Genomic DNA, 14,115 nt, shown 5'->3' with positions numbered 1-14,115 from the left:
TCTCCCTGCTTGTGACCCCACCCTGCGTCCCCACCCCTCATCTCTGTCACTCACTCGCTGCGCAGAGAGAGCCCGAGCCGAGCGCGCTTGCAGTTGGAGTGCACGTCGTGCACTCGTGTCTGTGTGTGTGGAAAAGGGGGTGGGGAGGGGGGGGGTGAAGGATGCACGGCCGAAAGTGAAAATACATTGACAAGCGCTTGCACACACCCTCACCCCCCCCCTCAATTATGTGCCGTGCTGATATGCGTGGAGAGCGCCCATGTCACCTTACTGACGTCATTACGGAAGGCAAATTGAGGACACTCGAGCAGGGCGGGGAGGGCTTTGAAAGCGGAGGCTTTGCGACATCTGATAAATTTGACACCGTACGCAAGTTTGCTCGGGGAACCAACACGGTGAACTATTATAAGTGACCCGGGTGTCATTTTGCAGAATCAAAACGGATGCTACAACTGCATTCCATTATGACAAAAAAAAGCTACACACACACACACACTCCATATATACTAGTCGGAAACATCCCCAACAATGAACTCCGACATAAAAAATATGTATTTATTTTATTATATATCAATAGTGAATCAGTGTACGCTCTGCTGGCTGAAAACACTAATTTCTGTGATTTGACTACAATTCCCACGATGCAACATGCCGGAAGTGGGAGCTCATTGGGACGGAACCGAACGTACTTTTTTTTTTTAATCTTTCGGGTCAACAAGTACCATGAAACGGTATTTGAGCATAAATACTATATCTCGTTGCATGTGACATGTCAGTGCTTATTTGTTGCCGCGAGGGTCGGACACTGTAACGTAGTAGGACGACCTTTCCCATGATGCATTGTACCGCAAGTGGGAGCCAAACGCGGAAGTATGCGAAGGTAAACAAAACAGTCTTCTTTTTTTTCCAGGTTCATCCGGCGTAAAAATTGTGCCAAACATATGTGCGTTCATCTGAGATGACACGCTGCGGCGACCCCGAAAGGGACAAGCCGAAAGAAACTTACTTTTATGTTGCCAACAAACACTACTACTGCTCCTCAATCTTTAACCACAAATACTTCGATTTTCGATTACACGTTGTTTATAATATTTATTGTCCTGCTGTAGTCATGTAAAGGAGGACAAAGGGACTCCTTTTCTTGGTAGGTACCGTACACGCTGCCGTATTTCCCAAGATTTTGAACATTACTAAATTATTAATGCCGCCTAAATTGGTGTCCGAGTCAGGGGATGAGTACTGATGGCCATTGGCAGTTCTTTTGACTTTATTGAATAACTTGAATCAGAAGAAGTTTAAGAGTCACTCAACGCATTCACCGAAGCATTATTGTTATGTATTTTGAACAAAGGAAGGGGGGTTAAAAAAAAATAAAAACATTGCGAGCAGCTAGCTCAGCTAAGGACCATCCTTCAACATCTGATCACTTCCAACTCGGCTCTCGCCAGCCCAGAGTGACTTTTCTGCATCCCTGACAGCAGCATCTGCCACCCGGGCTGCCTTCTGTTCACTTACTTTACCATTATTGTCATCTGATTTAAGGGCTTTAATAATCGCATTACAGAGACAAATCATGTTTTCGTATATGTATTTGTGTGTATCAAGAGTGAGTCGGCGACCCTGCGAGGACGGTCCTCTGCTGGAGGAGCAAGAGACTGAAGGACAGCGGCAGCTTCACGGTCTTCTGCTCCAGCAACTCCACACCCAAGTCGACATTGACAGGTGACAAGATGGCAAAACGGAACAAGTGATTCCTCGCTAGACTCCAGAAGTAGAAATAGCTTAGTAACCCCTGGAATTTCCTTCGTAGTACACCTTTATCATTCGATTGACCTTTTGATGTTAACACGAGTTACTCTCTGACAGTTAAAATATTAAAATTGTTGCCTGTTCACGTCAATCAATGTTTTCTGTGATCCAGATGTGTAGCCAAGAAGAGGAGCTTCGCCCCGGCTGCACTCTACCGGCCGTTTGGCGAGCAAGCATCTGGCGTGCGGAGCCTGTCTCAGTTTCAAGCGCTGCAGGATGACGAGCGGGAGTTGGCCAACCTGCGGGAGCTGGGCCTCACCGACCCCGAGATTCAGCTGTGGCAGAGCAGGGATGCCCCTGAAGCACCCGAACAGGTAAACTCCACCGTGTCGCTTGGAGGTTTCAGATTGCAGTGAGGTGTAACATTGTTGCTACATTTCCACGCGAGGTCAACGCTATTTCGGTTACAGTTTCACGGCGTTTGCGCCGCTCCCGATGTCAAGCGGCAGCGGCTGCAGGCCATCCAGGACAAGATCACGGCCCGGGCAGAGCTCCTGGCGCGGCCTCAGCGCTTCGCCGCCAGCCAGCCGCTGTCCCGACGTGAGATGGAGATCGAGCAGGCGCTCTTCCAGGGCAGTGACCGCCGAGGTTTCCTCACTGCGCTCTACCACCGAGGTAGGGGGGCCCTTTGGGGGACCTTTATTTACTCACCTTTAGGTGGTAGGTGCTGCTGTTTTGCTTAGCAACCGAGTTTGAATGCGCTCGGCACAAAAAGGGAGGCGTTTATTTTTCAAGTGGTACCAGCAAGTGATAAAGAAATGGTGTCTATTGGAGAAGGGACCATTTGTTGAGACAATATAGAAATAATTCATCTTTAAGCAGTTTTACTGTCTGTCTGGGATGCGGCATTTGTTTCTTCTAAATAAAGGAAATATGGGTAATGGCTCACAATGCATTCAGACGGAGATAATTACTATTGGTAATTTTTTTTATGATGGAAAGAAGCAGGTGTTTATTTGGGTTGGCCTTTATATTTTCAAGTAGCACCCATGTGAATGAAGATCCATCCATCCATTTTCTTCGCCGCATATCCTCACAAGGGTCCCAGCTGTCAATGGGCAGGAGGCGGGGTACACCCCGAACTGGTTGCCAGCCAATCGCAGGGCAAATTGAGACAAACAGTCGCACTCACAATCACACCTATGGGCAATTTAGAGTGTCCAATTAATGTTGCATGTTTTGGGGATGTGGGAGGAAACCGGAGTGCCCAGAGAAAACCCACGCAGGCACGGGGAGAACATGCAAACTCCACACAGGTGGGGCCAGGATCAAATCCGGGTCCTCAGAACTGTGAGGCCAACACTTTAGCCCACCGTGCTGCCCTAAATGAAGATAAATCTGACAGTTTATATTTGCCATATTAGGCGGAAAAAGGGAGGCGTCTACATAGGGTGTGGTGCTTATTTTTTTAAAAGTACTTCCCCCGATTTGAGGAAATGATTGATTCATGACGAGATAAAAAGAGACTTTCTGTTCCCTCCAGATGAAAATAACCAAGATGACCTGAAGGGGGCGGCAAAAACAGATCCAATGGCTTCCCTTTACAAGGATCTTCTCAGCAAGGAGCCTCAAGGCAGGGAAGCTGACGGACCGTCACGCCTTTCTACATCAGCGCTGTCACATGACTCGCCCCGGGGAGCCGACAGCCAATCAGAGGAAGGCTCGCCGGAACCGTCGGAGTGTCGCGCCGTTCCCCGGCTGGAGATCGGCCGGCCAATCGGCAGCCTGCGTGGATCGGAAGGGGCCGGCTCGGGCCGACCGCTGACCGTCACGGGGCGGGTGGCGACTGTGACAGACGAGGAGATCCTTGAGAACCGCGAAAGCCAGGAGGGGATCCGGAGCATCCCGAGGTTCCGGAACTACCAACCTGGAAAACCCTCCAGAGTACGCACCATAAAATTCTTCTTTAAACAACGCAAGGGTTACCCCCGCGATTCGAAATGAAAATCTGCAAGTAATTTAATTGTCTATAGATACCACAAGATGGCGTCAGTACGTGAAGGTCCTTCAAGACAGTTCTTTGCACCAAGATGGCCCCATAGGAATACATTTTTGTGTGACGGAAGGCTGTACAGTAACCCCATGAAGAAAATGCGACTAAAAATATTTTTAATTGCCATTATCGTGTGCAGGTTCTCTAGTTATATGTGAAAAAAAACACTGCCCAAGTGTTCATCTTAGTTGTATTTAACTTTTAAATTCAATACATTCGCTTTCAATCTTTAAAAGCTTTGTTTTTACACCTTTATTGTGGTGCGCATTTTGTTTGTGTGCAGCATATTTTTTCCCCCATATTTTAGGAGCAGTGTTAATATTCAAAATAAGCATTATCTTACAATTTTTTTTTTTTTTTTAATTGCTTAACTTTTTAGGAAAAATAATTGAGATTGGGCAGTTTTTAGGTCCTATTTTAATCGTTTAAGATGTCAGTATACCACAAACTATTGATCCCAAAACAGTTTAATATCCTTTCAAATTAATTTTTGCAACATTCGACTTAAAAATAACTAAAAAAAAAAACGGTGGTGTAAACTCTCAGTTTACGTTAACAACCCAAGTTTGTTTTTCAGTTGCGATGTATTAGGCTCATTCTGGTAGAAAAAAAAACAAAACAGTTTTTCTTTTCAGGTATTGTGCGTGAAGAACTTGAGCCCACAGGCCTCAGTGGCCCAGCTGGTGGCGCTGTTCTCCAGGTTCGAGGGCACCGGCGGCAGACCCCCGCTGCTGTACCGCCTGCTGACGGGACGCATGAAGGGTCAGGCCTTTGTCACTTTGCCAGGTCAGTGCACGTTATACGACATCAAGTTGATTATTGAGTATATTTATGTGCACGTTTTGTCTTGTGTTTGCGTATGGAGACACTGAAGCGGCCCAGAATGCTTTGCAGCTGCTCCATGGGTACCGGTTGCTTGGGAAACCTTTGGTGCTGGAGTTTGGCCGCGAGCGAAAGGGAGCCGATGATGGGCGAGACGTAAAACATTAACATTAAGTTCATGACGAGTTGATGACGAAGTAAGACTGACATTTATGTATTTATCTTTGTATGATTATAAATAAATGATTTGATTGGTCTTGAATTGTTTGAAAAAAATCATCTGTTGCGGGCCATGACTAAGTTGAATTAACATTTAAAACAGTCCTTTTTTTATGTAATGGACAATGTCAACACAAAGAAAAAATATATATTTATGTGTGCAAATGTGTATATATATCCATCAATTTTCTGAGCCGCTTATCTTCACAAGGGTCTCTGGATATCTTATCCGATACTCTCAACTGGTTGCCAGCCAATCTCAGGGCACTTAGAGACAACAGTTGCACTCACAATCACACCTAGGGAGTACCCGGAGAAAACCCACGTAGGCCGCAGCTGTAAAGCGTTGGCCTCACAGTTCTGAGGACTGAGGTTCAATCCCGGCTCTGCCCGTGTGGCGTTTGCATATTCTGCCGGTGCCTGTGTGGCTTTTCTCTGGGTGGGCGCTCCGGTTTCCTCCCACATCCCCAAAAAATGCAACATTAATTGGATACTCTACATTGTGATTGTGAGTGCGGGTGTTTTTCTCCATGTGCCCTGTGATTGGCTGGCATCCAGTTTAGGGTGTACCCCGCCTCCTGCCCGTTGACAGCTGGGATAGGCTCCAGCACTCCCGCAACCCTCGTGAGGATAAGCGGCTAAGAAAATGGATGTATGGGTTTGTAACCGAGGACAGGATCGCTTGACTTTGTAGGTGTACTTTTGAACACGAGATGTTGTTAAATCAATTTAGATTTAGTGTTCTTTAACACACACATACCCCCAAAAAAAACTCTCTAACATGGGATTATGGTAGGATTGCATTGGGATTAGAATGTGTCCCACTTATTTTGTGCCCCCCGCCCAAACTGGAATTTGAGGAATTTAAATTGGGCTTTCATTGTTCCAGATCAAGATAAGTTGCAGCATATTTGTCAACAAGTTTTGGTTGGATTCCTGTACAGCACAGGTGTCAAACTCAAGGCCCTGGGGCCAGATCCGACCCGCCGTATGCAGGCAAATCATGTGTATCAATTTACGTGAATTTTTTGTTAAAATCTGTACCAAAATTTCCAATTGTCATATCATGAATGACCTCAAGCTATTGCAAGCTTACCAATCATAAATAACAGTTGAAAAACCCTTTCCCGTTGATTTCTGATTCCAAAATTAGTTCATTAATATTATGTGTAAATATGATAAGCCGATTAAAGATTTTTATGGTTTCAGAGTCATAACGGTCCTCTGAGGAAAACCGTAAGTACAATGTGGCCCGTGACAAAAATGAGTTTTACACCCCTGCTTTACAGACGGGCATAATTAGACCTATTGTTAATAAAGAAAAAAAAATCACATTTTGGCTGACAAGATAATATGAAAATAATAATTCATTCAGAGCAACACATATAGGCGTCGTTGTGAGTAGCAAACCGTCATCTACCATACCACATATTGTAACTAGACCTAGCCTCATGTTAGCAACATAACATGAGCATTTTGATTCTCTACAAATCATGGTTCCCTCAAAATATTACGAACAGTCATAAAAGTCGGAACCATTTAATTCAAAACAAAAAAAACTATGACATCATCACCCATATCATGTCATATCACACATAACCTGTGAAGTCATATCTTCCCCCTATTGGTTTCACCTGGACTCCCCTGTAAATCCTGCCATCGCCGATGCTCCCCATTTGCACGGTGTTGGGGTTTTGCACCACCGACACGTCAGGACCGTCCACCGTGTATGGGTAGCTCCCCCGATGTCTTCCGCACCCTTGCCACCGGAAGAAGGACAAAGCCAGCACGCTGCCGCCCAGGACGGAGAACAAAGCTGAGACCATGCCCAAGTAGATGCAGTGGCCCAGCTCGAACCTGAGCGCGGGAGGGGCGAGAGGATTGTAGAATGCCAGGACCACCTTGTGGGTTGTCCAGGAGATGGGGACAAGCGTAATGAGGCCCGCGGCGATGAAGATGCACCCGCCCACACCCGCCACCCGTTTCTTGAGCTCCAGCGGGCCCTCCAGGCAGAGTGTGCTCTGCATACCCAGGACGGTGATGACTAAGCCCAGGATGGACAGCACCAGGGAGATCACCATGAGGACCCGTGACACCTGGAGGTCAGTGGACAACATCAGCATGGAGTTGTACGTGTCGCACTGGAAGGTCCCGGTCATCTTGTGGACGCATTGCATCCACAGGCCCTTCGTGCTGCCCCCACTTATCATCTTGGGGGCGATGTTCACCGAGACCTCCCAGAAGGGGAGCACCGTGGCCACGATGCTGCCCAGTAGGCCCAGCAGGCCCAACAAGAACCCCACCAGCTCCAGAGTCGCAGACACCATGGCAACCAAGCACTCCTGGGAAGGCACAGGAACAAATGGAGAGCGTAACGAGCAAGTAAACTATGACTTAGGTATGCACCAAACTCGCAACTAATGTATGAAAGTACAGCTAGGTAACTACCTAATGGTCGCAAGCAAGTTTTTTTGCAGACAAATTTCATCAGAGTGGCTATTTTGGAAATATTCCTTAGTAGCTGTGGAGTAGCAAATTAGTTACTTTTTTTGGGTACATTTTTTTCAGAAGAGACGTAAATTACTAACTAGAAAATCTAACTAACGAAAGGCAACTAAATAGCTAAAAATGTTGACCAAATGTGGTCAATGTGTCAATTTTTACAACATTCTGCCCAGTCGCCATCTTTCTATGTAGCGCATTGTTCGTAATAGTTGTGACACAAAAGTTAGCTTTCTGGCCAGCTAAAAAAGAACTAGTAGCTACTAACCTATTAATTAAGTAGGTGATGTAAGGTTCTAGCTAGTTATCTTTTAGAAGACTATCAGAAGGTACCATACAGGTATGGGTTAAGTAGCTAGTAATAAGATGGTGACTGCAATGTTCTCAAACTGGATGCGTTGACCACATTTGGTTTGGCATTTGGCTAGTTGTCTGTAGTAGATACGAATTAGCGACTAACTCGCATCCATTTTGATGACCTGCACAAAATTGACAGATCGCGTGAGCTATTAGCGTTCTGTAGCTTACTAATAATTTGCAAATAGCCTACTTTCTGTAGTGAACCAGCAAATACCAACTACCAGTAGTAGTTACACGAAAAACATTTGTCAAGGCATGGAGAGAACCGACCAATGGACAACTGAGAAAAAAAAAATAAAAAACAAATTATACTCACACTGATCTAAAAGCTGTGGAAAACAAGACAAAAGAAATATCAGAATGGTGATGCAACAACAACAACGGTTTGTTTTCCAGCTAGGTCTTGTTTCTAAGAGACGTGTAAGTCTTTGATATCTTTATTAGATCATTATCATCATAGCATGTGAGGTGTGTCTTTGACATCTTTATGATCATCATCTTACTTATCAGCTGTGTTCTTCTTCTTCTTCTTTCGGCTTGTCCCGGTAGGGGTCGCCACAGCGTGTCATGTCAGATGAACGCTCATATTTGTTTGGCCCAGTTTTTTTTAAAGCCGGATGCCCTTCCTGACGCAAACCCCTCTTGGGGAGTGGAGGAGGCCCCAGTGAGAAACGATGTCCATGTCATATTCATGAAAAGTTACTTTCAAAAGTAAACAAATGTGATTTTGACATATGACTTCCTATTGACTCTATGCTGGAGCATTTGTGTTCCCATCACTTCCTTTTTTTAATCATTGTAGTTGCTTTAGTGCAAATGCAGTTGCATGTCCTGCAGTGATGTTGACCCTGCCTCGGTCTCCCGTGGTGAAGAAGGAGCTGAGCCGAAAGTTTTCCCTTCTCTTCCTTGCTCACAGTTGCTCTCAGAAACTTCCTGAAACACCCTGATATGTTACAGACTGCAAATATGAAGCGAAAATATCAGGCTAAATGCCAGATTTGATCATATCGTGTGCAGTGTGCTTCGATAATCTCGACCAAGCACACCGCAAAACATAGATTCTGTTCCACCAGTGATCTAGAATGTAGTCCTCCAAGACAGATCTTGCATCGTCAAATGTCGGTGAACAAAATCATAGAAGAAACGTAGCAACAGCAGCAAGAGTTCATCGCTGTTGCTATGACGAACGGCATGACACTGGACGGAGCAGGGTTATTAGCTAGCGATTTAACTGAAACCTCCACGGCACTTGCGATTTCTTGCCAACACTGCTTGTTGTTTCGATTGTAACTTGTCAGAAACGTTACGTAAATAAGAATTTGCGTCCTTCTCACCAACTCCATGGGCTGTTCTGCCCCGACCAGTTTCGGATCACATTTGCAGGACTGACTCACTCTTAACAACCCTCTGACCACAAGGTATTCATATAGGATAATTTTATGACACATTGGATAGTCTGGCATTTGTCGTCTTTGGTCAGAAGGGGCAAAATCAAGACATAACCTTTTTTTTTTTTAAATCTGTGAGCTGAACTACGAAGACAATCTTTGTGAACACGTGCCATTATGGTACACCAGGTGAGTCATCACACATCCAGTATTGGTCCCGTTAGGTTTTGTGTGTTTGGGTTTGTTTTTGTCTCACTTTCTGAAAGTAGCTCGGTTGCTGCTCTTTTAATGGACTTTAGCATGTACTTTATCGATTTGTAGTTCGGGTCAGGGAGATAATAACTGGGTCTCACATGAGTTGGCTTTTTAGGTGGACTAAATAGTTTAAATCAGAGTCTTGAATCCGCTCTAGCCTTCACGTGAACTACATAACATTAGCATTTTGATTTTTTTTTTTTTTTTTTGGGAGGGGTGGGTTGATACGTACTTAGGTGTAGCTTTATCCTAGACCACGGAAAAAACTTACACCTTGTAGAATGAAAGTATGAAGGCAGGGTTCACATAAGTAGCATAACATTAACATTTTACTTCTCTACATATGATTTATCCACAGATGTTGACTAGCCACCAAGTTATCAGCATTGTATTAGCATTTCAGCCACAGTTGTCTCATAAGTACCTCTGAACACTCTTGAAATAGGGCACAATTTATTTAAGATAAAAGAAAATATTGGTCATTCTGGAATATTCAGAAAAGTCTGTGATATCATGTAGGGTGACATCACACGTATCCTGTGACGTCGTACCCTGCTGCTACAGGTTTCACATGCACCCCCCCAGAACTCCCGCTGCCACTTCGAATAATCGTCTGTCCTCCACTGTTTGCGCTGATTCCTCCCATTTGCAGGGCGGTGGGGTTTCGTACAACGGGTACACCACCACTGCCGACTGGGTATGGGTACCCTCCGCCCGTATAACGTCTCCTCCGGTTTCCTCCACCTTCCTTCCCCTCGCAGAGGGACACGGCCAACATGCCGCCCCCCAACATGGAGACCAGGGCCGAGACTATGCCCAAGTAGAGACAATCGCCTAGTTCGAACTTGAGAGTGGCAGGCACGGTGGGACTGTAAAAGTTCTGGATGACCTTGTTGATGGTCCAAGAGACAGGCACCAGAGTCGTAAAGCCAGCCGAGAGGAAGAAGCAACCGCCCATGCCTGCCACACGTTTCTTGAACTCCCCAGAGCCCTCCAGGCAGACTGTGCACTGCATACCCAGGACGGAAATGACCAGGCCCAGGGTGGACAACACCAGGGAGATCACCATGAGGGCTCGGGACGCCTGGAGGTCAGTGGACAGAGCGAGGATGGAGTTGTACGTCTCGCAGTATAAGGCCCCAGTGCTCTGGTGGACGCACTCCATCCACAGGCCCTTCATGGTGCCCGAAGCTGTCACGATGTTGGAGCCGATGTGCGCCGTATTCTCCCAGAAGGGGAGCACCGTGGACACCAGGCTGCCCAGAAGGCCCACCATGCCCAGGAAGAAGCCGACCAGCTCCAGAGCAGCAGAGGCCATGGCAACCGAACACTCCTGGGGAGGGACACGAAAGAAATTAAAGTGAGTGCACGTACAGTCAGGTGACCATATGCTAAAAATGCTCACCTGAGAGTCAATTAATTGAGGCTAAATGGTCAACGGGGTTTCACTTGTATAGCGCGTTTACCTTTCTCCTCATTCACGTATTGAGGACACAGTATCCTGAGCAACTGAATCTCAGTATCTTTGTTCAAGCACATATGAATATGGTCACAGGGGCTCATGATCGAACCCGCAGCCTTTGAGTGATGACCACTCTACCACTTAAGTCATGGCACCCGAGGCCAATTAACGAGCAAGCTCGAGCTATTCGCTAGCTTTTTGTACCTATACTATATTGCCAGAAGTATCACCAGTCTTGACTCAGGAATTTAAATGACATAACATTCTTAATCCATGTTTTTATGAACCTCGATTTGTCCATTCGTGCTGACCTTAAGGCCAAAGAAACGCTTTTGGGATGAATGAGAATGGGCAAAAATTCCCATAAACTCATTCCTAGAAGTTGTTGAAGGCCTTCCCGCAAGAGTTGAAGCTGTGATAGCTGCAAATGCAAGACCAACATCATGAAACCACATGGATTCAAAATGGTAAATGCCTTTAAATCATGAGCAAGTCAAGTTAGATGAGTAAATAGTTTCGGGAATATAGTGGATATAGCAACTAACTAGCTCATTACACATACAACAATGGTAAAGCTTCCATTATGAGCAAACCTACAAAAATGACAGCAAGCTAAGCTATCAACTAGCAATGTTACCAACAAACCAACTTTCTGTTGCTAATTAGCAACTAGGGAGTTACACATTCTAAACATTTACCGAGCTGTCCATTTTGAGAAAGAGACCTAAAATATTGACTCTTGTACACAACTTTTTTTTCCCACATGATGTACAAAATTGTACCCACGGTTAACTTTTTGTCCAAAAATCGAATTTTAAAGTGGTAAAAGCAAAGTTCTGTCAGTAAATAACCCCGACTTAACTTGTATTGTATTCTATTTTGATACTTACTGCCATATTTACAATCAGTTAAGACTAACATCCTATTTGATCTTTGTATGCTTTTATTTAAAAAAAAAAATGCAGTTTTGAGCGGTAGTGTTTTAGTTTAACTTCAGCGCTTTAAGTATCCTATGAATATATCCTTGTCTCTATCACAGCCAGTTCAATATTTAATGCAATGAAAATGATGTAAAAAAACTGGACTTACTTTCAGCGTGAGTGAAGAAATCAGTCTTTGCCGTTTCTGCTCATTTTTCCAATATCTTTCTCTCTCCACTTGAACATGTTTGCGGCCTTACGATTTGACACTCAAAGTCATTTTTTGAAAAGACATTTAATCCATTTTTTAATGCAGGTGCATTTGAAAGGCAGGACAATGGATGTGCGTGTGTCTGTGTGGAGGCGTAACATCCTCATCCTCATCAGACGCTAGGCCATCACCTCCTGTCAAACACACGCGATGGTTAATCATTGGCGAAACAAAATAACCTTTGCCATCCTTCTCCTGTTCACTGTATTCCAGCCCTCACGTGGTGCCGTAATGGGATTAGAAAAAAAGCAGAATAATCCCGCATTGGGAGTGCAACGTCCGCCGGGTTCACACACTGAGGCCTTTATTGGGAAACGGAGTAAGGGGGCATCATTATCCTGAAATGTTGCGATGACAATAACACACAAAAAAAGAAATATATATATACATATCACAAAAAATATTGAACTACAATTGATTTATTCCAGATTAAATAGTTCAATTCAAATAATTCTGAAAATCCATCGTAGTGTGACTTATAAAAACATCGTTATAACTAAGGATCAAACAGTTTTGCACATCACAATTTGATGCTTCAATTCAATTCAATGTGCTGCTCCTGGTGTGCCAGCCCTGGCCACCTTAAATTGATCAGGATCAACCGTTGCTATATTATTTCGCGGTTATTTGTAAAGAGTAACAAAGACAACAAGAATTAATGCAGAAGTCCATGTAATAAATCTTTGGAATGTATTAGCAGAGTTTTACTTTCATAAATTTACATTTGTGAATCAGAAACCTTTTTTGTTACTATTTTACAAGGACTTTCAATTATTCTTGTAATCTATCAATGCGTGACAAAATTAGACCCATTAAATCCGGACTGCATATTTGAAATATATTCTCAATTTGAATGTATAAAATGTGGCATTTTTTCCTTTCTTTTTTAAATTCTTTTTTTTTCTCAATTTTATGTCAGGTCCCCGTGGCAACTTTGTATTTTAAATTTTCACTATCGTAACTCACGAATGTGAAATTTTCTGTAAAATTTGGAATATATGTAAAATAAAATAAAAATAAAATAAAATAAAATAAAATCGATTGAAAAGAAAGGGAGGAAAAAAAGAATCTGAACAAATGTTACTCCCAAGTATTGCTTGGTCATAGGAAAGCTGGTGGCTATCCGGGTAGCTACCACGAGGCGGCCTGTTTCTGGGTTTTTGCTGACCTCTAGTAGACATTTAGAGAAACTGCAATTAAAAAAGAGTAGTGGCAGACAGTACTGGTGTTTTTTTTCCTTTTCGTATATTTGTTTAATTTACAGAGCATTGAAAAGAAATTAAGTCTCAAAATGTTGAAAAGGAAATGAACAGTTTCTTTTTTTTTATGTTTGGGTGTTAAGTCACGTGATTTTTGGGAGTGGATGGGCAGGTCTCAACTGGGAAATTGACCAATCACAAGCGCTTCATGTTCCACTAGCCAATCAGGTCGTGTTCAAAGCTCGCCGGCCCGGAAGTGAAATCCTATGAAAATTAATTTGTCTATTAGACGTTTTGGGCCAAATGAAATATGATACTGCTTCTCACCTCGCGGGGTTTTTTGTTTTGTCTCTTGACAGCAGCCACGAGGTGACGAAACACACACGCACCTAACAAATGTAGAGTCGTGCTTTCATCGGGAGAATGCACAGATTCGCCTTCACCAACCTCAGATCCGAATCTCATTTTAGGAGTACCTTTTTTACGGCACTATTTATTGATATTTTATACTAGTTTATGACCTTCTATTTAAATGCAACATTTTATGCTTTACTACGGCTTGAGTTTAATACCAAAATGTGATCTTTACTCAATAAAATGATTACTTTTGTAGGTGCTTGTACGGCCATCATCGAAGACAGCGAATGAAAGCAAAATATGGTTTCAATTCTTACTGCTACATTTATCATAATTGTAATGGTGCCGAATTATGCTCAGGTGGAAATGAGTGGATGCTTTCTCAAGCCTGAAGTTGTGGCTTGTATATTTTCCCCAAAAAGTGGGGGCGACTTTAAACTTCCACGTTTTCAAATGGAGCGCGCCACAGGGAGGCGGGAGGAGGGGGATAGACTGGAGTCGTCCTTTCTGTCCCCCCCTGGAGCCTCTGCTTCCCTGGCTGCCTTTGTTCCGTCTCGC

General features: G+C 44.0%; 3 protein-coding genes across 4 annotated transcripts; 1 reads left to right on the top strand and 2 right to left on the bottom strand.

Annotated features, from left to right (window-relative positions):
- The first annotated feature begins 666 nt into the window (after positions 1 to 666).
- Positions 667 to 4,886, top strand: rbm41 (RNA binding motif protein 41). The gene is made up of 7 exons (XM_061804340.1): positions 667 to 880; positions 1,606 to 1,722; positions 1,922 to 2,123; positions 2,220 to 2,424; positions 3,293 to 3,693; positions 4,438 to 4,588; positions 4,668 to 4,886. Exons 1-7 carry the CDS (start codon positions 873 to 875, stop codon positions 4,790 to 4,792), a joined length of 1,209 nt encoding a protein of 402 aa, XP_061660324.1. The 5' UTR covers positions 667 to 872; the 3' UTR covers positions 4,793 to 4,886.
- Positions 4,887 to 6,366: 1,480 nt separating this feature from the next.
- On the bottom strand, positions 6,367 to 8,134 carry LOC133492258 (claudin-2-like). Its single transcript, XM_061804341.1, has 2 exons — positions 8,022 to 8,134; positions 6,367 to 7,185 (listed from the first exon to the last, which is right to left on the bottom strand). Exon 2 carries the CDS (start codon positions 7,168 to 7,170, stop codon positions 6,433 to 6,435), a length of 738 nt encoding a protein of 245 aa, XP_061660325.1. The 5' UTR covers positions 7,171 to 7,185; positions 8,022 to 8,134; the 3' UTR covers positions 6,367 to 6,432.
- Positions 8,135 to 9,874: 1,740 nt separating this feature from the next.
- LOC133491976 (claudin-9-like) lies at positions 9,875 to 14,035 on the bottom strand. 2 transcript variants are annotated; one of them, XM_061803763.1, is made up of 3 exons: positions 13,528 to 14,035; positions 11,900 to 12,135; positions 9,875 to 10,681 (listed from the first exon to the last, which is right to left on the bottom strand). In XM_061803763.1, exon 3 carries the CDS (start codon positions 10,664 to 10,666, stop codon positions 9,875 to 9,877), a length of 792 nt encoding a protein of 263 aa, XP_061659747.1. In that variant the 5' UTR covers positions 10,667 to 10,681; positions 11,900 to 12,135; positions 13,528 to 14,035. The 2 variants fall into 2 exon arrangements, with proteins under 2 accessions (XP_061659747.1, XP_061659748.1); XM_061803764.1 differs by having other exon boundaries at positions 13,806 to 14,035.
- Positions 14,036 to 14,115: the final 80 nt, after the last annotated feature.

Source organism: Syngnathoides biaculeatus, chromosome 18, assembly GCF_019802595.1.
Source record: "Syngnathoides biaculeatus isolate LvHL_M chromosome 18, ASM1980259v1, whole genome shotgun sequence".
In the NCBI taxonomy this organism is placed as follows: Eukaryota; Metazoa; Chordata; class Actinopteri; order Syngnathiformes; family Syngnathidae; genus Syngnathoides; species Syngnathoides biaculeatus.
The sequence above is the reverse complement of the archived record's forward strand: the minus strand, read 5'-3'. Positions and strand labels throughout refer to the sequence as shown.

What these genes read in the sequence shown, in the direction of transcription:
- rbm41 (XM_061804340.1), top strand. An exon ending in CCCCTGAAGCACCCGAACAG is followed by an intron (nt 2,124 to 2,219) that starts GTAAACTCCACC and finishes TTTCGGTTACAG; the next exon opens with TTTCACGGCGTTTGCGCCGC. An exon ending in CACTGCGCTCTACCACCGAG is followed by an intron (nt 2,425 to 3,292) that starts GTAGGGGGGCCC and finishes TGTTCCCTCCAG; the next exon opens with ATGAAAATAACCAAGATGAC.
- LOC133491976 (XM_061803763.1), bottom strand. Translation starts at nt 10,666, where the DNA reads ATGGCCTCTGCTGCTCTGGAGCTGGTCGGCTTCTTCCTGGGCATGGTG.
- LOC133492258 (XM_061804341.1), bottom strand. Translation starts at nt 7,170, where the DNA reads ATGGTGTCTGCGACTCTGGAGCTGGTGGGGTTCTTGTTGGGCCTGCTG.